We start from the raw sequence: 24335 nt of genomic DNA, 5'->3' as shown, positions 1-24335 counted from the left end.
TGCTTGTCTGTCAAATTAGTGAGTCGATAATTTTATCTAAATTTATAAGAGTAAAATGGTTAGCAGACATTTCATACGATGTTTTATCATTGTTTGGAGAAATCTGATATAATCTAATTGAATCATAACTGGTTTTGCCAATTTTTTTTAGTTATCTATTCATGTAATAAATTATGTTTTCATCTATTTGTTATTATTCGGTTCGATTGTAGTTTACCTGATGTAATAATCAATTAAATTGTGAGTGAGATCTCATCCATGGTCTTTTTGATAGAATTATTGGTGTATCACATTCTTTTTATTAATAATGTCTAGCTACAAAACTAAAAAAGTCCTAGCGGCGTAGTGTGTTGTTCGTTTGTCTTCTATTCATGTGTAAGTAATTAATGTTTTTTAATGAAAATAACTTTTTAGTTAGTTGAATTAAAGTGAGAGCATAAATGTCCACAAGTTAGTTCAATCGTTAAAAATGTCAAAACCCCGTTTGGTTTGAGTGAGCTTATGAAAAATAGCTTATGTAAATAAATAAGCTTTTATTTTAATTTATAAGCTCTTACTAAGAAAAATTGTATCTTCATAAACCGTTTTTTCTTAAACTATCTTAAAACTTATAAATAATACATAAAAAAAGTTATTTATTTACATAAACTGTTTTATATAAGCTTTAAAATAAGCTAATCCAAATGAGCCCTAGATCGAACACTATAATTGAGGTTTGAACTCCGACATTTAAGTGTTTATAATAGTTACCCTTACATTTTGGAGGCTGCAATTGTTGATCTCGTTAAATTTTATAAATATTGGTTGATTAACTGATATTTGGATATATGTTTAACAGGATAAGATTGGATGTCTGCATTTCAAATTACGTGTTTCAATTGGAGAAGGAAACATTCTTTATACAAAAAAAAAAAAAAAAGTTGGATAAGGGAAGAAAGTTGTAACCGAATCCGATCTGTAAATAGGATTATTGAATTGATGGTAATTTAATTTAATTAAAAAATGAAAGTAGAGTTCCAGTAGTTTGTAACCGAAAGGAGAAACGGTCACAACTGTAAATGGAAATTGAGAGCTGAGGTTGGCGGTCAAAGTTCAATGGCTTCCAAAATGGAATATTTCGTGTTATTCTTTTCTATGTCTGCGTCCAAGTGCCACACTTGCAACTTTAACTAACATGTATTAATACGATAACAAGTATCACAAGACAAACCCCTCAAAAAAATATCATAAGACACCGTTTAAATAACTAAAAATAATAACTTTTACATTAAAAATTATATAATTATGAATTTTATGTATTTGATTTGTATTTTTAAGATTTTTTTTTTTGAATTTTTTAGACAATGTTCTTAGAACACTTGTCAACGTGATGGTAATGATAATAATAATATACAAATGACACATATTAATGAGTTCAATAGACTACCTCTTCATTTATACTTGACACGAAAACACCACATACTCTAATTGGCTAGCAAATTTTAGTTTCAATTCTTAGGGGGCGTTTGTTTCATGGTAGAAAAAATCAAACCCAGGAATGATTTTTCCAGGAACAACATTCCCGGGAATAAATTCTTCGAAAAAGTGTTTGGATAGTACTTTAAATTCCCAGGAAACTTTTAATCTAAATTCTTAAAAATAAATATTATATTTTATTTACAATATATTCTCGTCAGCACAGATGTTCTAATTTTTTTTTTTTGACGTAAACATAGATGTTCTAATTCTTAATATGCATATGTGATTAATTTATTTCATTCGATTATTACAAAAAAAAATAATATATATATATATATATATATATATATATATATATATATATATATATATATATTGAAGAACACTATAAAAAATTAATAAAATAAAAATACTATATAAAAATCTTGCTTTTTATTATTTTCTTTGTGAAGATATAGGTGGCCATAAAATAAAAAAAGCACGATAATAATTAAAAAAGAATGGAACGGTTAATATAGTAGTGGGATAGCACACAACCGCCGGGAATACAAGTTTCCAATGCTTATTAGAGGGGAATAGGATGTGAGGCTCCATGGGTAAAAAAACTTTCCTGGTAATAAGTTTTTCCTGGGAACAATTTAGTATTCCCTTGTAACAAACAAAGGAATTATTTATTCCAGCCTTTGATTCCCATGAATATGTTTAGTATCCGTCAAACAAACGCCCCCTTAGATTTTTTTATGGAGACACCTTCCAGATAGTTTCATAAACTTAGTTTTTTTTATGATATTTATGAGACCAATATTCGTAAAAATGTGTGTTTAACCTCTTAGTCTTTTTCCTCATCATTTGGGTAGTTGACCCTCTTTTAAAAAAAAAGAGTTTAATATAAAAATATTTATCTTAAAAATTATGCATCCATCTAGAAAACAATTTTTGGTCATAATCTACTAACTTCTAGTTTGAAATTACTAAAATTTCTTTCTTCTAGAAACCTAAGTGTTAACACCAGATAAAATATGTGTCCTTAAGGCATACTCCTAATGTAACGCCCGTCTTAATTATTTACTTAATTTAATGAGGATTTATATATATATATATATATATGATTTAAGAATTTAAATAGTTTGCATGATTTATAGATAAATTATGTGATTTTCTAGATTGATGTGAAGTATATTGATGTTGTGAAGTTGTTATGTTGGTGTGACTTATTTTATTATTAAATAAAATAAGATATGAGAAATAAAATAAAAATATTAAAAGTGGGGTTGTGTTGGGAGATGAGTAAATTAGCAGTGAGAAGAATAATTATGAGAGATAAATAGACAACAAAAGTTAGAAAACAGAATACGTACGTTTTTTGGAGAAAAAGGGAGAAAAGTCAGAAAGAGAGAAGAACAAAGGGAGGCTATCGATTTCTGCTATTATCAGGTAAAGGTGAGACTAATTTTCAATATTATTAAGGGTATAATTCTGTAGAATGAATTTAGCATGATTAGGTTGAGTTTCGGTGAGAATTGGGAATTAGGTTTAAGATCGATTTTGATGATAGAACCATGAAAAGATGTTGGATTGATGCAAAATTAGTGTACAGACCTTAGATATTGCCTAAGATGATAATTAGATGCTAGTTGGATGAAGGAATCATGAAAATAGGTGAAAAGTTGTGATTTTTAGGTTTCTGGCCGTACTGACATTCATCGCTCGCAACTGCGAGCAGTAACACTCGCAACTGCGAGCTAGGAGCCATCGCTCGCCATTGCGAGCAAAACAACTCGCCATTGCGAGTAACCCGTAATGCTCGCATTTGCGAGCAAAGTAGCTCGCCATTGCGAGCAAGGTCTTAGGAGTTCTAGAAAACACATTTTGCTCGCCATTGCGAGCAAAGTTACTCGCCACTGCGAGTTAGGCTGTTAGTTGCCCAAAATTGTCGCGATGCGATCCTTTCGCACGTGTAGTCTTGAGTTGACCTTAGAAGTAAGTAAGAGAGCTGTTTAGGATGCTTTCATAGGCCCCAGAAGTCTGTTCAGGTGACTGAGATTAGAAGTGTGGTTGCATGAATGTTATAATGATGCTTTATGATATTTATGTTGATGTAATTCATTCCTTAGATGATGTTAACGCATTCAAATGTTATTAAATGATGTATCTTGCTGCTGTTCCCTGCTATTGACTGTTAGTGTCTTGAAGTTGCATGAGTCGGTCTATGTTGTGGAATTTAAGGAGTGGTCCATGATTATGAGTCGTATGAGTTGTTTATGTTGTTGTCTAAGTTGTTGGAAGTTGAGTTCATTGCATACTCATTAAAGTTGGGGGCTTTAGGCCCGGCAGCCTTTGTGCTCATTAAAGTTGGGGGCTTTAGGCCCGGCAGCCCTTGTGCTCATTAAAGTTGGGGGCTTTAGGCCCGGCAGCCCTTGTGCTCATTAAAGTTGGGGGCTTTAGGCCCGGCAGCCTTTGTGCTCACACGTTGAAGAGCCTATTATGCTCATTTTGTTGTTGATTGGTACCACATGCATTTGCATATCAAGAAGTTTCATGTTGTTTAAGTTGTCAAGTTGTTGTTGAGTTGATAGAGTTGCATGGTCAAAGATGAGTTGTGTTGTCAAGTTGTTGTTGAGTTGATAGAGTTGCATGGTCAAAGATGAGTTGTGTCGTCAAGTTGATTATGATTTGTGATGAAAATTAGTAATGGTATTTGATGATTGTATTTGTTATGAAATGAAAAATATGCTAATTGTTAATTGTTGATATGTTATTAATGTTTAAGTTGTTAAATGCATTTTATTGGATTATATGCTTAATGTATTGATTATGAAATCTCACCCCTTCTGCGTATATGTTGCCTCGACCGTGGGTAATGTGCAGGTAATAAAGATTAGAAGCGTTCATGAGTGGACTCCTCACTTGGTGTCTAGGTGCTCTGATACGTAATGGGATGGGGGCTTGCTTTTACTTCTATTCCTTACGTGTCTCTTTTATGAACTAATTTATGAGATTTTTCAATAAGGCCTGCGTGCCAAGACTTTTAAATGTTGAACTATTTTTCCGCTGCAACAGTTTAAGATTTTCATGATGTTGAATTTGAAGGATAATTATTATTATCTGTTTTGAGATGTTAAAGTAGTGTGTGACATTCCGTTATGAATTAAATACTCTGATTTTAAATGAAATTTTTATGTTGGGAAAACGGGGTGTTACACCTAATAATATGGAAAAGAGAGTGATATCCTTAAATGTTACTACATCCGTCCCTAAATATAAGACTATTTTTGAATTTTTTTTCTTTTTATAAGACCGCTTTAGTATTTTCAAGTACATTAATTAATTCTTTACTAACATACCCTTATTTATTTTATATCTTTTTCTTCAATCAACATTAAATACTATGTTGAAAATATACACTAATCCTTTTTATTAAAGGATAAAATTGTAAAAGCAATGATAATTACAAACAAATTTATTAGTACTACTTTTAATTTTCTTAATTCTTGTTATTTTTTCAAAAGGACACTATAATTAGAGACGGTGGTAATATATTATATTTGTGTATTATTTATTTAAAAATTAAATCAAATTTTAAATAGATTTTACCTACCTAGTTTATCCAACTAAATTTTAAGGTACTTTAGAATTGAGCTAATAGTAATGTACCCAAAATCCTCCGATGAAGAAGCGATTTTATAGACTAAACCGTAAAAGGAAAGTCAATAATAATTGATAAACTGTTTAGATGATGAATATTAATTAATAAGGAATGGTCGTGGAGCTTAACATCGATCGATCACCGAAAAAGAAAGTTAGAAAGAGCATTAGATTTGATTTGATTTGATACAGAGGGAGAAGGAGCGCGGTGACAGAGAAAGTGAGTGGTGTACTAGTAATTAAAATGAATAAGTAAGTAGTATATATGTTAATGGTAAAGTTAAGTAGAGTCAGAAATAGAAATGTAAAAGAGAGAAACGGACGAAAATATCCATGCTGGCATAAGATTCTCTCTTCTTCAATTCACATCTTTTCATTTCAATTCATCCTCTCACCCCCACCCAGTAACTGTACTATACCACTTCCGCTATCATATCATCTTTTCTTTTTCTTTCTCTAACAATAGCAATAGCAATAGCAATAATAATAACATAATAATAACACACACCACCACTGTTCAATTACCTACAATACAATACAAACCCTAAATTAAAAAGTTCAATAATCCATTCATTCATTCATTATTATTATTATTATCTATCCATCCAGCAAAAAAAAAGTAGTTAGATAGATAGATTGGAATTGTTGTATGGTATTATGGGTTGTACCAGCTCGAAGCTGGACGATCTCCCGGCGGTAGCTTTATGCCGGGAACGCTGTACTTTTCTAGATGAAGCTATTCATCAACGTTACTCTCTTGCTGCTTCTCATCTTTCTTATATCAATTCTCTCACTTCTATTGGTCATTCTTTACATCACTTCATTCAACTTGACTCTACCATCTCCACCGCCGCCGCCACTTCTTCACCTCCTCCTCCTCCTAAAACTAATACCAATAACCACCACCTCTCCACCACCAAACACTCCTCCCCTTCTCCACCTCACTCCGATTCCGGTCATCTTGATTTCCACTCTGATTCCGACGACGACGATGAACACCAATTTCACCATGACGACCACCTCGATGATCATGATGATGATGATTTCGATTCTTCACCTCCTCACAAACAACACCACTACTACAATGATTCACAGCCACATCATCAATTTCACATGAATTTCGCTAAGAACAAACCACCTCCACCTTCTTCAATCGTTTACGAACACAGACCTATCACTAACCAAACTGTCTATGTCGGTGAATCTTCTTCTTCCTCATCTTATTACAACCCTTATCAACAACCACCACCACCATATCCATATCCACCATATAACAACGACTATTACGGTTATTCAAATCCTCCTCCTTCTTCTTCCTTCTATGGATCTTCACCACCTCCTATAGCTCCTTCTTCAAAGCCACCTCCAGCTCCACCTTCTCCTCCAAAAACTTCTACTTGGGATTTCCTCAATTTCTTCGAAAACGACGAGAAATACTATCCACAGATGACGCAATACACACCCACGGCTACACCTAGCCGGGATTCAAAGGATGTGAGGGAGGAAGAAGGGATTCCTGATTTGGAAGACGAGGATGAAGTTGTTAAACAGGTACATGGAGATCAAAAGCTTGTTCACCCACCTAATTCTAATCATTCCAATGATCATCATGATCATGGTCATCTTGAGGATGAAGATGATGAGTCTGAAGTTGAATATGAAGTTCATGTTGTAGATAAGAAAGTTGTTAATGATGATGATGATGATGATGATAAGCTCAAGTCCAAAGCTAAGCCCAATTCCGCGTTCCGGCCTGGTAACAGGAACCCTCTTGAGGTTGCCAGAGAAATTCAGATTCTTTTTCAGAAGGCTTCTGATTCCGGTTCACATATCGCGCATATCCTCGAAGTTGGAAAGCTTCGATATCATCACAAAGGTTGTTATTATATTTTTCAATTCTTTCACATGATACCCTACATTATATTTCTCATTCCTGACATGATGAATTGACTTGATTTGACTTTAATTGACTTGTACATGTGAACCAGCTACTTCCAAGATGTTGCATCTGGTTGCTCCTTCATCGTCTGTGGTGTCTTCTGCTTCAAGAAATGCACAACCCGTTGATGCTAATAGCGTGGATCTTGACGTTGAACTCACTACCAGGTCGCGCAATCTTAGCTCTACGCTCCACAAGCTATATCTATGGGAGAAGAAACTCTATCAGGAAGTTAAGGTATGTTATGCCATGCCTGTCACTAAATTAGATCACCAATCCGATTCGATTTTGGTTTTGTTTGTTTCACTTCCAATCATTTTATTCTAAAAGAGAGTCAATACACTAAGAGACAGATTTTTGGTTTGTGTTCTTTCAATATGAAATCCAATCACACTATTAAGTTAAGTAATAATTTACCGTCTGAAATGTTCCTCCTACTGTTAGCTATCCTGTCCTTCCTGAGGTTTTTTATTTATCTGCTTTACTGCTGCTTTCATTTCCGTTCTTGTGTGTTCTAAACTAATTCCGTTCTCTGTCGATGCGAATCAGTACATATTTATGAGTTTCTATAACAAGGCTTTTTCAATGTTTATTTATTGGCTACAGGCAGAGGAAAAAATGCGGGTCATTCATGATAGGAAGTGTCGCAAACTAAAGCGTTTAGAAGAAAGAGGTGCTGATTTTGATAAAGTTGGTTTAACTCGAACTGTGATTGGAGATCTCTCCACAAAAATAAGTATGGCAATCAATGTTGTTGACAAGATTTCTATGACGATAAATAAGATAAGGGATGAAGAACTGTGGCCGCAGCTGAAGGGATTGATCCAGGGGTATGTTAACTTAACAACTTCCAATCTTGTTTGTACTAGTTCCTTAAATTTTCTCTATTCCTGATCATTTTTATATACTATATAATGCCACTATGTACTTAATATTATTGTTCATATTTAGAAAAGGTTAAGTTATGTGCCTTCTGTACACAATTTTGCTTGATGTTATTGCAATCTTGGTAATCATTGAGGTGGTGGTAAAACAATACCCCATTAAAAACTTATTTTGATCATTCAGCTTGTAGTCATCAGCTTTTCATAATTATGATAAAAAAGGATTATTAGTTAAGCCATTTTTAGATATATTCGTGACTCAAGAATTGTGGCTTTATTTCTGTTTTATAATGAGCCAGTCGTGCATTATATTCTTTCCTGGGGTACTTCCCACTTTTAGTAGTTCGGATTTTCTTCCAGCAATTGAGCTATGCGCCTGACCCCATAAAACATTCGAGAAAAAATTAGTGGAAGGAATTATTTGGTTATTTAGATTCTGTTCCATCAGCATATCTCTTCTATATTTAACTCTCATGAAATGAGTTTGAAGTACTAATGCACAAGGTCCATAATTCTTTGAAACCAGGGTGAAGTGACTATTATGAACCATCTGCTATACATGTAATTTCTGATAGAAACAAATATTTCTTCATCTTCTGAGATCATTTCTGACAGTTCTTTTTATTTATATGATGTCTATTTTCAACTTCAAACCATAACTTCTATATAATTTGGTGGTTCATCTGTCCAAATTATACATAGTTTTGCACTTGTGCTACCTGCCAGATGAACTATCTTTTACAAAGAAATGATGTAAACCCCATTAGAGCTTTACCTAGAAATTTGCTACTCCCCAATCATCAAGAGGACCCTTAAAATATAACCTGTGTATCCTTGAATGAGTGGGTTGGATTATACAATTGAATTCATAGTCTTTTAGTGCTCCATCCAGTTACCCAATGTAAAATACTCCTTGTTGTCACCAATGTTCTTATATGTAAATGTAATGTTATCACACATGCCATGTCTGTTCATTTTATTTTTGTCTTCAATTATTGTTCTCATTTTTTATATATGACCAAACATGCATGTGATATTCATTCATCCAAGCATAGAATTTGGAGTGTTTGTGCATAATGTTTGGTATATAAGAAGTATATATAAAATATTTTTTTTCTTCAGGTTTAGCAGAATGTGGAAATCCATGCTTGAGTGCCATCGTAGTCAATGCGAAGCAATTCGAGAAGCCAGAATTCTGGGTTCAGTTGCATCCAGAAAGAAAAGTGGTGATAGTCATCTTCTAGCTACCAAGCAGCTTGAACAAGAGCTTATCAATTGGACTTTCCAATTCGCTGGCTGGGTAAGTGCCCAGAAAGGTTATGTCAGAGCATTGAATAATTGGCTGCTAAAATGTCTCCTATATGAACCTGAAGAAACATCTGATGGCATAGTCCCCTTTTCCCCTGGTAGGATTGGTGCCCCACAAATATTTGTAATATGTAATCAGTGGTCTCAAGCTTTGGATAGAATATCTGAAAAGGAAGTTGTTGATACCATGCATGTATTTACTATGAGTGTCCTTCATATATGGGAACAAGATAAGCTAGAATTACATCAGCAGCTGATACAGAACAAGGACCTTGAGAGAAAAGTGAGAAATATAGACAGAGATGACCAGAAGCTGCAGAAGCAAATTCAGGCATTAGAGCGGAAGATAGTCATGACATCTGGGGAAGGTAAAGGTCTCTCAGTTTCTGAGAATATCATATTTCAGAGTGACAAAAGCAGTAACCTACAGGCTAGTTTGCAGCGTATTTTTGAGGCAATGGAGAGATTTACTAATGAATCTTTGAGAGCTTACGAGGAGCTGCTACAACGGAGTGAAGAAGAAAGCGCCCCTCGAAATCATGAATGAGTTTCCCAAGGTTGTAGTTTGATGCAAGTTTAAACCATATCCTCGCCATTTTTGAAGAATAGAATCTCTCCTGCTGTTTGCTTTTATTTACAACACAGTTTTGGGAGGAGGGGTTGGATTTGACATTCCTATTGCATCCTGGCAGTGGTTTATGCATGTTTTGAAAAAAGAGTTCAACGAAAATCTTTCAATATGCTAAGCAGCATTTTGCTTTAGATGCGGGATGGGACAGTGGAATTTGTTGTCAGACGAGAGATTCTTTTGGGTTCGTAAGTTGGAGGCCAGAGTTGTACAATTTCTTTTTGGGTACTCGGCAGTTTGAACAAGGGAAGTTTTCCTGACTAAGCGCACAGGCTTCGACTGTTTGAGCTAAGAAAAGACAGAAGATCCTACACACTTTATTTTAACATCCAGAGGGTCTTTCTTTCTTTCTTCAATAGAAAGCAGAAATGTGTTCAGATTATGGACTAACTTTCAGCTGCCTTACCCTGCACAAATCCTGCAATGAAGGGTGCTCAAACTGAAGCAGTATAATGAGCTTATAAATGAAAGTAAATTCTGATGAGCAATTGGACAAGTCTCTCTTCACATGATGAACATGGTAGCTGTCTCTCCGAGTGGCGCAAGTCACTGAATGCATGACCATTATTATTTCCTGTATAAAATTATGTTCCTCTTACAAAAAAATATTCTTAATTAAATTATTGTACAGGTTACCTATTGACACTGTGCCAGCTTTAATGGAAACACATGGAATAAAGTGTCATTTTTCATCCTCTGTTGTTATGGCTGATAACTGTTGAAAGAACGATAGAGAATTCCATTTATGAAATGGGACGAAAATGTAGGTTCCAACAACTACCAATCTTATGACGAAATGGATTCAGGTAACTGCGCTACTTTCGACAATAATTTTGGTGGTCGACTTCTGTGACCAAAGGTTGTTTATGATACCTGGATAAGGCTTCACAATGGAATACGGATTTAGTTTAGTCATTGGTGGCAACGAAAGCTAGTTTATGATATCTGCAATAGGCTTTGCAATGGAGTAAGGAGTTAGTTTAGTTAAATAGGTGTGACTCAGTTGATAATACAGGTTGAACTTGTGAGTGAGACTAAGTTATGAATTCATTATTATTAATCTTATAGCTGACACAGGGTCAAAACTGTGGGATATCTCAGTAATTTTCTAATTATGGTGGTGATAAAAAAAAGTTGGAGGTGAGTTTGAGTTCAGTTTAATGATGTCCTGTCTCCCTGATGATTAGTAGTAGAAATATTATTAAACGTACGTAGTGTTTGACATGCGAGTGAAATAAGGTATCGTCTATTATCCTGAAATCTTTAGTCTTGCCCTTATAAGTGGAATCATGTATGATTCTTCCCTTATGCCATCTTATTCCTTTCTAGTATGCATATGATATTAAACAAAATTCAGTCAGATATTTGTTAATAATTTGTCAATCAAATGCTATTATTAAAAGTCATGTTGAAGTTGAAGGAGTATAAGTTGTAGCTTTAGTAAGCAAAAGTGACCTAGCGCATCAGGTGGGTGGGTTGGAACTAACGACCCATAATGACTTTGGGAAGTTTCGTGGCAACGAAATGATACTCCTCTTGATTATGTTTTGGTCTTCTGTTACCCTTAAAACAAGTAGCAAGCAGAAAAAACATTAAAATCATGTGTTAATAAAAGGGTTGAGTCTAACACTTACTAGTTTTTTTTTTTTTTTGAAGTAAAACTTAGTTATTATACTTTAATTCCTACGAAAACATCCGTTTTAGAGGCCAATAATATTCCACCTAATTAAAGTACCTTCAGTTTGAACTTTGAGTTCACAAACCTAATTTGCCAAAACACTAAAGGCTTGGAATTGTATTATCCTTAGAGCTTTGTTTTAATGTCATTGTGAAACTTTCATATATAAAAGTTCTCATTGTAAAACTTTGAATATACTAATTTAATAATGTTCTTCCTAGGTTATAATCATTTTTTTAAGGAAGGTTATATGCCCCCCTTCATCCCTAATTAAGTCGTTTTTGAAAAAAGTCACGTCCTCAAATATAAGTTCCCATACAAATTACTAGGTGCATTTTTTCTTTTAAACATGCCCGTAATTAATACTACTAACTTGTCTTGAAATATGAAAAGTCAAATTAAATACTGTTTTTTACTGCGCTGACACACGATTAAAATGATTAAAATTATATGTATCAATGTACGTGACTTTTACTGCGCCGACACACGATTAAAATTATATGTATCAATGTACGTGACTACACGATTAAAATTATATGTATCAATCAATGTACGTGACTTTTAAATAGTACTTTTTTTTAAATAGTACTTTTTTTGGTGATGGCCGGGGTTTGAACCCCGACCCTTGCATATTTTATACATTGTCCATACCAACTGAGCTAAGCTCACGAGGACTTTTAAATAGTACTAACAAACTATGTTTATTCTTAAAAAAAAACTACGTATATCAAAAAAACTACGTATATCTTTTACCAGTAATATAATATTCTTTATTCTTAAGAGCAAATTTGTTCAAGATCTTAAGAGCAAATTTGTTCAAGATATAACTCAAATAATGAAAAATAATGAATGATCCAATTTCTTTTTTCTTTTTTTAAGAGCAAATTTGTTCAAGATATAACTCAAATGTTCAAGATATAACTCAAATAATTAAGAGCAAATTTGTTCAAGATATAACTCAAATAATTAAGAGCAAATTTGTTCAAGATATAACTCAAATAATGAATGATCCAATTTCTTTTTTTAGTGGTTTTAGTGGTGGCTGGGGTTTGAACCCCGAACCAACAGAGCTAAGTATATTGTCCATACCAACAGAGCTAAACTCACGTGGACTTTTAAATTGTACTAACAAACTATGTTTATTCTTAAAAAAAAAACTAAGTATATCTTTTACCAATAATATAACATTCTTAAAAGCAAATTTGTTAAAGATATAACTCAAATAATGAATGATCCAATCCAAAAATTGTATTCTTTTTTTAGTGGTGGCCGGGGTTTGAACCCCGAACCTTGCATATTTTATGCATTGTCCATACCAACTGAGCTAAGCTCACGAGGACAAAAAATTGTATTCACTTTATATATATATATATATATATATATATATATATATATATATATATATATATATATATATATATATATAGCCTAATTCGCAGGTTACTGTGCATATCTTTGAACTGATGAAGACTTGAGATTCTCGTCGTCAAACTTGAAACTTATATAAACTAAACATAAAAAAAAACTTATATAAACTAATTAAATATCCTTGTCAAAAATAAATAATTACCAGTCAAATAAAATAGTTGAGACTTGTCCTTAGTTCTATGTGCATATTACGTTTTAATTCTTATGAAACATCCATCTTAGAGGTCAATATATATAACCTCATTCATACACCTTTTAGAGCATAAATATGGGTCGTAGTATATGTATATGTGAACAGATCGTGTCAGGAAAAACACCACTAATTGAGTTTTTTGGGTTGTAAATAGTTGATCCCGTAGCACTGCATTGATACGGTAGCATTGTCTGATTTTATTGTTCTTTTATAATAAAAAGTGCTTTTGATGTTACTTTTTGAATTAAAATGATTAAAAAAATATAATATAAAGTATATTGTAAGATAAGTGGGACCTATTTTAAAGTTTTGGAAGAGTGGTATGAATATTTAGAAAATGTAGTTGAGTGATTTAAATAATTGGGAAGTGTGAAGTAATAAATTGTATTACGTGGAACCCATTTATACCACCCATATAGGTGGTATGGATGTGGATGCTCTTAGCTTATCTCTGAATTCACAACAGGGTACAGACTTTAAATTGTATTTTAATTTTTTTTGAAAGATGAAATTGCATATCTTCTTAAAACTTTGATTCAATCACATTGTCAAACTTGCAATATAATCTCCATTTTGTAATCTTAAATATAGTAAATAAAATATTCACTCCGGTCCTTGATATAAGAAGAAAAACAAAAAACGTTAAAATCAATCCTTCAAAAAAAAAAAACGTTAAAATCAAGATAATCATAAATTGTTGCAACTTTTTGAATGTTTTTACAGATATACCTTCGTAGAAATTTGTGAAGTATTAAATATACTCACTAATATTAAAAATAAAAACTTTAAATAAAGGTTAAAAAAAGTCTTTTACGTAATAAATACACTTTAAACAATTTACAGAGTTTTCTTAATTTTAAGAAAATATTTTTAGGTTATAAATACACTTTAAACAATTTACAGAGTTTTCTTAATTTTTAAGAAAATATTTTAAATGTCAATAATATAAAAATTATCTTCAAACAAACTGTTTGTTTTATGAGAGTGCAATAATTTTTTGTTTATAATCCTTTCATAAATTAATTTTATTTGAGGAGCGTCAGACATTAAATATGAGCATTTTGTCGTATTTGCAATTCAAATCTTAATTCGTCAAGTTGTGAGAGTTTAATTTTTTTTTTCTATACTCAAATTTTTTTCTTTTCCGAAGGGTCCTATACTCAATCTTGTTTTATTAACAATTTTCATGAAATCTAGGTAGAATAAAATACATTGAACAAACTCAATTCCACATCCACGCATTTATCTTTTCTCCTAAGTTAAACTAGACAAAATTGTAGTTTTTTTCCTTTTATGTTTCATGAAAGATTGGTAACACAAAATTATGGTTAAAGAAGTTAAGTTGAGGTAGAAAAGAAAAGAGATTGAAAATAAAAGGAAAACAAAAAGGGGATAAGATTGTAGTAATAAGCTAATTTGGGATATCATTATTATTACTGCAATCAGGAGCTGAGTAGATTGGTGTGTAGGGTCCCCCTTCCAAGTCAAAAAAAGTAAATAGCGTCATGTAAGAATTAATTACAACTTTACATAGTAGATTTGGGTAAGTTAACCGAAAAATTGCAAAAAAAGAAGATAAACAAACCAACAATGTAAACACAACAAATTACCCTTTATAATTTAAGAATCTCGGAGTTTGATTCTTGGATGAAATAATTTTTGATCAAATTTACTTAATTATCGATTAAACTCGGAAACACTAAGACCCATTTACCTTAAGAAAAATTAGACAACACATAATGATTAAGCAAAGTGAAACAAAGCAATCAAAAAGGTTGTCATGTATGATCTGTAAGTGATAACATAACAAAACAAAACAAAACAAAACATCATTTGGAAATTACTTACTATAGCTATAGCTAGTTGCTCAATTGGAGAAAGAGAAAGAGAAAGAGAAAGAGAAAGAGTTAGAGATAGAAAGAGAAAGAGAAAATAATGGGTTGTTGTGAATCCTCTTTGTTCAGAAGAGGAAGAGGAAGAGGAGGAAGTGAGAATAATCACAAGAAGAAGGAACAACAACAACAACAACCCTATCAACTTCAACACCTGAGGAGTAGCAACAATCTGCTGAATCAAACACCAAATGAAACCGACAAAGACAAAGAATCATCATCACCAGATCCTTCATCTTTCACTTTTTCAGAGTTTTCACTTTCAGACCTCAAAGCAGCTACCAATAATTTCAGCTCAGAATATATAGTTTCTGAGAGCGGTGAAAAGGCACCTAACTTAGTTTACAAAGGAAGGTTACAGAATCAGAAACGTTGGATTGCTGTTAAGAAGTTCGGGAAAGCTGCTTGGCCGGATCCAAAACAGTTTGTTGAAGAAGCTTCTGGTGTTGGCAAATTGCGTCATCCTCGACTTGCTAATTTGATTGGTTATTGTTGTGATGGTGATGAGAGATTACTTGTTGCTGAGTTTATGCCTAATGATACCCTTGCTAAACACCTCTTTCACTGTAATATGCTATGCTATGTTCTTTATCTTCTTTATTAATTTCTATTTTCTTGTTGTTGATGATTTGCTGAATCAATCAATGAATCATTTAATTTCAGGGGAAAATCAAACTATTGAGTGGGCCATGCGTTTAAGAGTTGCTCTTTATATTGCACAAGCTTTGCATTATTGTACTTCTGAGGGACGCCCTTTATACCATGATTTGAATGCTTATCGCGTTCTCTTCGATGAGGTTTTTACTCTTCTTTCTATTCTTCTTGCTGCTTCATGCTTAGTATTCATTCTAATCTTGACTCACTAAGGAATTAAGGAATTAATGAATCATGCATGTGTATTTATTTGTTACAGGAAGGTGATCCGCGTCTCTCTTGTTTTGGTTTAATGAAGAACAGTAGGGATGGGAAAAGTTATAGCACAAACCTTGCTTACACACCTCCTGAATATTTAAGAAATGGTTCTTTACTAATTCTCTCTTTCATTTTTTGTTTTATCACGCACTAATAAATATTGCATTCTCTCTTATGAATATCTTCCTTTATTGTTGCAGGAAGGGTTACCCCTGAAAGTGTCATTTACAGCTTTGGAACTGTTCTTCTTGACCTACTCAGTGGCAAGCACATCCCTCCCAGTCATGTAAGTTTCTTTAACTCCTCCTTTGCAAACTAGTTGCTACTTTTCTCTCAAGGAAAAGTAATACTTTCCCTCGCAAAATTGCTTGACAAAATGTATTTAGCCGCAACCAATTCATGGGGTTAACATATGAAGAATGAAATTTCTAGCTATGCATTTTTTCTACTTTATGTTGAATGTCAATAATGAATTTGGATTTGAGCCCCACATTGCCAAAGTTCCTGGGCTGTGCAATGTATATATCTGTTCGGGAATCCTCATCCTCTGAACTAGATTTTGAGAGTGAGATCCAAACCCATTAGCATTCAGTACCAAATTATTTCACTAAGCCTCCTTATTAACTACATAACATAGAGAAAGGAACTGATTAAAAATTACGACTGAAAGCTCCCTGCTGTTTTAGATTTTTATCGTCTGAATCCCATATGTCATTGGAAACAGTAATAGATTTTTTTTTTCCTGATTTTTTTTTGTCTCAAATATGTAATTCTTACTTCCAGTACATTGCCTATAAATTTTATTGTTATGACTTATTTACTTTGTGGCATTGGAGTTATGAATGCATCATAAATGGTATTACACCATTGTTCAATACATGTAATATGATTTTCTATGAACTACAATTTGAGGTATGGAATTCTCAGTTAGATTGATACTTATTAATATGGAGAAATTGCACTCATCCTTGATATATGTCTAAATAACACATACGCCCTCTCTATTTTGTATAAGACACTGACCTTCCTTTAACTACACCAGTTTTCCTCAATTTTGTAAAAATAGAGTCGGGGAGTGATTTAAACATTCTTGAGGGAAGTTCAGTGCAATTTCTACAACAAATAAGGGTCATGTGGTTATGTTTTTTTAAAAAAGAAATAGAAAGCGCGCGTGTGTGTGTTATTTAAGCATACTTCAAGAAAGCGAGTACAATTTACCCTAATAATATTTGAAGTTGCAATTACTATGGTATGTATCTAAGCTTAACATAAAGGACAAAATTTACATCCAGTTTCTTATATCATTACCATCAAGTTCTCAACTCAAAATAATACGTGGGATAGTTCTTTGATATTCAACAACATATTCTAAATGAAGGTTATTTAATGTTAAAAGAATGTCCACATGTCATTATTTGATTTGATAGTTTGATGATAATGATATAAGCAACTTTATCCAAATTTTATCCTAACATTGGTGTGTTTTTTCTTACTCAGATTTGTTCATTTGTTTTTATTGGTGCCATATCGAATTATCTGATTCTGTTTGCAGGCACTTGATATGATACAGGGAAAAAACAACATGCTCTTGATGGATTCTCATTTGGAGGGGAAGTTTTCTACCGAGGAGGCAACAGTAGTTGTCAATCTTGCCTCTAAATGTTTGCAATATGAACCGCGAGAGCGGCCTAATACAAAGGATTTGGTCACAACACTTGCTCCGTTGCATACAAAACCTGATGTATGTGTCCTTTCTCTTATAAAAGAATGCAACAAATTATTTACTTAATCCAGAGATCAAACCTTTGTTGCCTGCATAATATTCCACCATCACTTAATTAAACCATTATGTTGGATGCTTAAGTTCTTCAGTGTCTAATATTCAAATTATATGACTTCTAATGCTAAATATTGTTATTTTTATTGCTGATTGCAAAACTGAATCTTGCTCAATATCCAGAAGTTAAATAACAGTTTACTACAGATTTTAGATTCAATGTAGTCTGTCTATGGTCCCAGGTGCAGTGTTGCTTGTTTTTGATCCTTCATGCAATCTGGTCAATCTCTGTTCTATCTTGTATCCAGTTCTATCTTGACGGTGTTTGACCATGTCTTTTTTTGTCCAGGCGCTCTTCCTTGCCATTTCGTTATAATTTTATCATTTTTTGGCAATTGCGGTTTTAATAAAATTTTAGTTTGATGAAGAGTGTTAGAATGCATGATATAAATATCCCATACTATCTTGAGTTTATCTCATACTACCTCCGTCCCTAAATAAAGGACAACCTAGACAACATCATGGAGATTAAGAAAGTTGATTTTAGTCTGTAAGGCCTAGCTCGACTGGCAATGCCGAGACTGTTAGGCTGGACATTTTCCGTGGTTATCCGGGTTTGAACCCGAGATCTCCGCTTTATGTGTGTGAGTTTCTAGGTGTGCTTGGCACTTTGTCTACAAACCAAAAAAAAAAAAAAAAAAAAAAAGAAACTTGATAATAGTATTTTTTTCTTCCAATTTTACCCTTTCACGAGAGATGATGAATTTATGCTTTCCATAACAGTATTTATTGTTTACTTGTTGATTAGAGAAAATGAGTTAAAGTAATTAGGGGCATTGTGGTAAAGAAATGATTAATGCAATTAAAAATTTGAAGAGTCTTATAAAAGGGACAAAATATTTTCTCAAGAGGGTCTATATTTAGGGACGGAGGGTGTAGATTATCACTTAGGATTAGTTAGTATGATTATCACTTAGGATTAGTTAGTATACTAGTTATAAATCAAGGACATGAGTGTATGTGTTGAGTTGTTGAGTTCATGGAACTTGATTATCACCTTGAAAATAGTAATACCTTCCATTGCATGTCAGTTGAAGCATTGTGGTAAAGAAATGATTAATGCAATTAAAAATTTGAAGAGTTAATACCTTCCATTGCATGTCATTTGAAGAGTTAATACCTTCCATTGCATGTTAGTATTTAGGGTTAATACCTTCCATTGCATGTCAGTATAGTAATACCTTCCATTGGTTAATACCTTCCGTAATTTAGTATAGCAATACCTTCCATTGGTTAATACCTTCCATTGCATGTCAGTATAGTAATACCTTCCATTGGTTAATACCTTCCGTAATTTAGTATAGTAATACCTTCCATTGGTTAATACCTTCCATTGCATGTCAGTATAGTAAAGTAATACCTTCCATTGGTTAATACCTTCCATTGCATATAGTAATACCTTCCATTGCATCCATTGCATGTCAGTATAGTAATACCTTCCATTGCATGTCAGTAATACTGTTCCAGCCCAGCATGTCTTTCCACAGATTGGGTACGTTTTAGCCCATCTTTCCATATGGGGCCTAAATTTATCCTTACAAAATCGGCTTGTAGGGTGAGGAGTGTCTCCTCTTTATAAACTCTTCTCAAGAATCCCATCTATCCGATGTGGGACTAAATCCACTGAGTGTTGGCTGCTAACATATATTAGATTTGTTCCCACCTGTCTTTTTGTATATTGACTCCCATCAACAGTTCTATATGCAATCTGGTCCCGTGAAGTATGGCTTATCTTTGATCTCTCTTCTCCCAACTGCAGCCTAGACCTTGTATTTGATGTATTTGTCATGTTCTATCTTTGGTCCCAGTGTCATTATTCTTTGTCACCACAAGCTAAGTTGACTTTTTATGCTTTGATACCATTGAGATTCCCACATTGGATAAGATATGGTCTGAAAAAGTGTTAATTAGTGGTGGAATTGCCTCTCACCTTACAAGTTTGTCTTATAAGGTTGAGTTAGGCTCAATTCAAGTTCTAAGATGCTATGAGCTTATCTTAGATTTGTTGGTTCACCCTACATGAATTCGTTCCTAGCTATGTAGACACCCTTTGGGCCAAAATTGATTATTGTCGGGCCAAAATAACTTGTAATTAGATTACTTGTTTTTTCTAAATTAGCTGATTTGAGGAATTTATTGGAATAAGCTCAAAGAGCTAATAGGTAGGTTATGAACTATTTTAATAAGTTTAAACAAACATCTATGTCAGTGTTTATTATATAAGATAAATCCATACAAGCTCTTTCAGACGCCTAGTTGGAGAGTTTTGAGGAGAAATAAGTGATGTTTGACATTGAGACAAGCCTTGGAGACATGCAAATCCCAGCTTAGATGTGAAATGGAAAAACATACTATGTTGTAAGTCTCCTTTTTGAAAAGATCACGGTGTAACTCTCACGCTTCAAATACATTGACTCCATCATACAAAATGATATAGAGAGAAATGAAACCATAAGAGCCTAGCAGGGTGGATGAAATTGAGAATATCTCGCATGTCATTTGTGAAAGAAAAGTACCACAGAAGCTATAGGCCTTGTATGAGGCTAAATGTTAGGCGATAAAGAAACAACAAGTGACTAAGCTTAGTGTTCCAGTGAGGCGAATCTTACAGTGGACACAAATGCTTTAGGTATCCCTTATTACAGGAAAGATGGTAGATTCTCATCGAAGATGATTTCGGCATGTGTGGCGATAAATGAAGAATTACGAATAAGTAGGATCGACCAAATGGAGGACAGTTCAATAATTAGAATTTTAGGAAGATTACGAAAAACCACAGGTCAAACCGTTTGGGAGATTCATATTTAAATGGTCTTCCGTTGGACTAGAACATTATGGTGTTGTTTGATCCATCCACCAATTTCACCTATTGAACCAAGTGGGATAAGGCTTTGGTGGTGGTTGGTTTTGTATTCCTTCCGTATAATTATTACAATTCTTACACGGTAAAAATGTAGTTGAACTTGGGAAGTCTGCATAATTTCATTTTGACTCCGATTAGAATATTTTTATGGCCGACATTTCTACTCATTTGAAACCATATAACATATGATAAGGGTTTTTGTGAAGTAGAATAAGATGTGTTGGACATGTTTAATATGTTGGTCTAAGTTCTCAAATAGCCCAATAATCTGTGTATGATTCTAGCCGACTTCTCCTGTAGTCTACTTAGCAAAGGATTGGTCACTGTTTGTTGGCTTGGTACCTGTTTAAGAATTATATGAATAAAGTTCAATCAGAAAAATGTAAATTGTATGCGCTATTAGCTTTATATATTGTATAAAGACATTTTCGTTTGGATAAGTATGACCCACTTGTTAGACTTGATGATTCCAAGCTCTTAGCTTATGTCTTACGCCTGATTGAATGACTGATTGCTGCCAGTTCTATATGTTTAATGCCTTTTACTGCCTTCTGACTTTGATGAGGCCAGTGTTACTTTGAGTATACTTCTATTAGCAACTTGGAAAATCTCAGGACAGTGTTTATAAGATATGCCATTTCATTACATTGAAGGCTTTGATCTTCGTATTGCCATTGGATAAAACATTGTTGTCTATCATAAATTTTAAATTTGGAATTATGCTTATCTTACAAGAATATATTCATTTGATTTAATGCAAATGCCAAGCTAATTCTATGCAGTATTGGATGTGGCTAAACAATGCTCTTCTATGGTTTTTAACTATTATCTATTTGGCGTGTATGAAACTATTTTTATGTCTTCTCTCCATAGCATATATTTCTCAGTGGAGATGAGCGAATAACAGTACACATTGGGTTCTCTACTTCATGAATACATATCCGTGTTAAATGACAATTTAGGTGTTTAAAAGAAATCAAAAGCAACAATACTTTTAGTTGATTATTATTGTTATGCATGCTTTAGGTTCGTTCTCACATCATGCTTGGAATTCCAAAGCAAGAGGAAGCTCCATCAACCCCACAGCGCCCTCTTTCAGCAATGGGTGAGGCCTGCTCAAGAATGGACCTCACTGCAATACATCAGATCTTGGTTGCAACCCACTACAGAGATGACGAAGGGACTAATGAGGTAACTGAGATGGTGCAGTTGTTTTGAATTTACTACTTTTGGTTGGATAACATGCTATAAGGTTTGAATTTGGATTGGTTCAGTTGTCGTTCCAAGAGTGGACTCAACAGATGAGAGATATGCTGGAGGCAAGGAAGCGTGGAGACTATGCATTCCGTGACAAGGATTTTAAGACGGCCATTGATAACTATTCCCAGGTTCAATTCAGCAGTAGTTTGGCATGTTCAATGATTGTAACTTAGCTGTGTGCTTGTTGGTTATTCTGAGATTTTTTTTTGCTTTTGTGCAGTTCATTGATGTGGGAACGATGGTCTCACCTACAGTTTTTGCAAGGCGTAGCCTATGCTATCTGTTATGTGATCAACCAGATCCTGCTCTACGAGATGCAATGCAAGCACAATGTGTTTATCCAGACTGGCCCACATCTTTCTACATGCAGTCAGTTGCTCTTGCAAAGCTGAACATGCACAAGGATGCAGCTGACATGTTAAATGAGGCAGCTGCATTGGAAGAGAAGAGGCAAAGAGGAGCGAGAGGATCATAGTTTGTATACGGTATGGGGCTAATTTGAGGGTGCCAAGTTCTGTATAAAGGTTGAGCTGGGAAGCAAAAACTAACGTTTGAATCCTGAATTAAAAAATGTGTCAGAGAAATACAACACCGGTGGAGTGGAGTAGATAGCACTTGCACTTTGTTTCACCAACTTATAGGAATCAGTCATAACCTGAAAACTGTGCTTAATGCACTTCAAATTGTGAAGGTGATTTTTCCATTGTTGATGAAATTTATTGTTTGATGCGTACAGGGTTACTGTCAACCTGGTGTCAGATTGAGGTTACTCTAACTCTAAACTAGTCGAGGCGATTGTGTTCATAATATTTATATTTTGTAACTTGTTATACCTGCATCATCTACATGAAGCAATGCATATGCAATCTCTCTAAGTCTTTCATTATTAATATTTTGGAGATACACATTTCTTCTATATAGCACTGGCCTCTATTGCTGTTGGCAGCATACACAAATTTTTCAAATTGAGGGCTGTTCTGTATATTGGCTGATAAAACAGGTATTTTCTAGGGTACTTCTCTGTTTAATCTTTCTAAGAAGATTTTTGTGCACGAATCTATCCAGAAACTTTTGAACACTTTGCTCATGAATGACTTGGCATTTCATGTATTTGTCTGTATGAAGTGTATTATGGGGACCCTTGACATGGACATGCATGTAGGATTGTCATTTCTTGTATTTTTGGTGCCAAATGTTTGGGGGGGACCCTTGATATAGACTTATCCGAAGGTACACCTCAAGAAATGGCCACAAATACATGTTGCAAATGTTAGGCTTCCATTTTGTTGCCGTGTTTTTATATGTTAGTACCTTCTCCTTTTCCCACTTCCAAGGGTGAGTGCTAATATTTTTTTGGTACATTCACCTTTTCCTAATTATTGATTGTGGAGTGCTAGGTAGAAACACTCTTTCCAAAACTCTCTTAACACTTCAGTTTAAAACTTTATTTTTGAACAAAATTCATACCATTCCAATGCGAACATCTAGTCATTTTTTTACCATTCGTTAATTGAAAACCAGACGATTCAAATTCTTCCCTTGCAAAATCGAATATAAACAAGGGAAATGTTAAGGACACTAGATAAGAAAGTAAAAATAGAAATATCAACCGTTGATTTTTTATTGGAAGGCCGACACATGATGAATATCAAAAGTTGTTTTTTTTTTCTTTTCCCGGCTTGACACAACTTACAAATGTTGATTCACACGAAGCTTTGGTATATGTGTAGTTTTTTTTTTGTTTTTGAATTGGCTATTAAAGAAAAAGAAATAAAATAGACTCTTGGGATACAACCAAAAAAAAAGGCAACTCATTATTACGTGGATACAAAAATTTTGGTCACACAGAGAAAAAGAAATAGGAGAAAAATTAAGTAATGTAGTAGATTGGTAACACACGAAAAAATTAGTATTCAAATCGAATGCTTCTAGCTACCAACAATTATTGGTACTAGTATGCCAATATCCGATTTTCTTTCACTAATTAATTAATTGATGTCCTACTTCCCTCCAGGACCACCCTCGTCTTTATTCCTTCTGCCTAAAAGAAGACGCACGAGTCTAATATGATGTAACTATTTGCATTGCATGGTAAACACGTGCATTTGTCATGTATAATTTCTGGCAAATTCCCACTAAGAAAGCACAGACCAAAAGGACATATATCACTTACCCTTTTTAATCACCTTAGCTCATCATGGGTTGGGCGGGCAGCCTTCCTTTATTGGCTTTTCAAAAGATGTAAAATATGTTCTTAATGTCTTACTTGCTAATTCAGAAGTATCTATCGATATATAATACCATGCATAAACACTTTTTATTTTTTAAGGATGCATAAACATTCCTTTACTTGACATTCACCAAACATAAAAAAAAAAAAGTAATTACTTTTTTTTCCAAACAATATACT

The 24335-nt window shown here is 33.7% G+C and overlaps 2 protein-coding genes across 4 annotated transcripts; both read left to right on the top strand.

The window, feature by feature from the left end:
- Nucleotides 1-5478: 5478 nt before the first annotated feature.
- LOC146925579 (uncharacterized) lies at nucleotides 5479-10554 on the top strand. Of its 2 annotated transcripts, XR_015010618.1 has the most exons (5): nucleotides 5479-6979; nucleotides 7092-7279; nucleotides 7649-7872; nucleotides 9049-10382; nucleotides 10494-10554. XR_015010618.1 is itself a non-coding variant. In XM_085710458.1 (4 exons), exons 1-4 carry the CDS (start codon nucleotides 5761-5763, stop codon nucleotides 9779-9781), a joined length of 2364 nt encoding a protein of 787 aa, XP_085566584.1. In that variant the 5' UTR covers nucleotides 5479-5760; the 3' UTR covers nucleotides 9782-10554. The 2 variants fall into 2 exon arrangements, 1 of the variants encoding a protein (XP_085566584.1); XM_085710458.1 differs by having other exon boundaries at nucleotides 9049-10554.
- Nucleotides 10555-15010: 4456 nt separating this feature from the next.
- On the top strand, nucleotides 15011-22841 carry BSK1 (BR-signaling kinase 1). Of its 2 annotated transcripts, none has more exons than XM_085710457.1 (8): nucleotides 15011-15619; nucleotides 15717-15850; nucleotides 15967-16072; nucleotides 16166-16251; nucleotides 17536-17706; nucleotides 21692-21856; nucleotides 21940-22053; nucleotides 22146-22841. In XM_085710457.1, exons 1-8 carry the CDS (start codon nucleotides 15097-15099, stop codon nucleotides 22398-22400), a joined length of 1554 nt encoding a protein of 517 aa, XP_085566583.1. In that variant the 5' UTR covers nucleotides 15011-15096; the 3' UTR covers nucleotides 22401-22841. The 2 variants fall into 2 exon arrangements, with proteins under 2 accessions (XP_085566583.1, XP_085566582.1); XM_085710456.1 differs by having other exon boundaries at nucleotides 17518-17706.
- The last annotated feature ends 1494 nt before the right edge of the window (nucleotides 22842-24335 follow it).

The sequence above is a fragment of the Medicago sativa genome, chromosome 5 (assembly GCF_051527215.1).
Source record: "Medicago sativa cultivar Bolivia chromosome 5, Bolivia_mono, whole genome shotgun sequence".
Classification (NCBI taxonomy): Eukaryota; Viridiplantae; Streptophyta; class Magnoliopsida; order Fabales; family Fabaceae; genus Medicago; species Medicago sativa.
Note: the sequence above shows the minus strand (reverse complement) of the source record. Positions and strands in the feature narration are given on the sequence as shown.

Bases quoted from the DNA above. Each gene is read 5' to 3' on its own strand.
- BSK1 (XM_085710456.1), top strand. From the start codon at position 15,097: ATGGGTTGTTGTGAATCCTCTTTGTTCAGAAGAGGAAGAGGAAGAGGA. The intron at 15,620-15,716 runs GTAATATGCTAT...ATTTAATTTCAG, and splicing joins TGCTAAACACCTCTTTCACT to GGGAAAATCAAACTATTGAG. The intron at 16,073-16,165 runs GTTCTTTACTAA...TTATTGTTGCAG, and splicing joins TCCTGAATATTTAAGAAATG to GAAGGGTTACCCCTGAAAGT.
- LOC146925579 (XM_085710458.1), top strand. From the start codon at position 5,761: ATGGGTTGTACCAGCTCGAAGCTGGACGATCTCCCGGCGGTAGCTTTA. The intron at 6,980-7,091 runs GTTGTTATTATA...CATGTGAACCAG, and splicing joins GCTTCGATATCATCACAAAG to CTACTTCCAAGATGTTGCAT. The intron at 7,280-7,648 runs GTATGTTATGCC...TATTGGCTACAG, and splicing joins AACTCTATCAGGAAGTTAAG to GCAGAGGAAAAAATGCGGGT.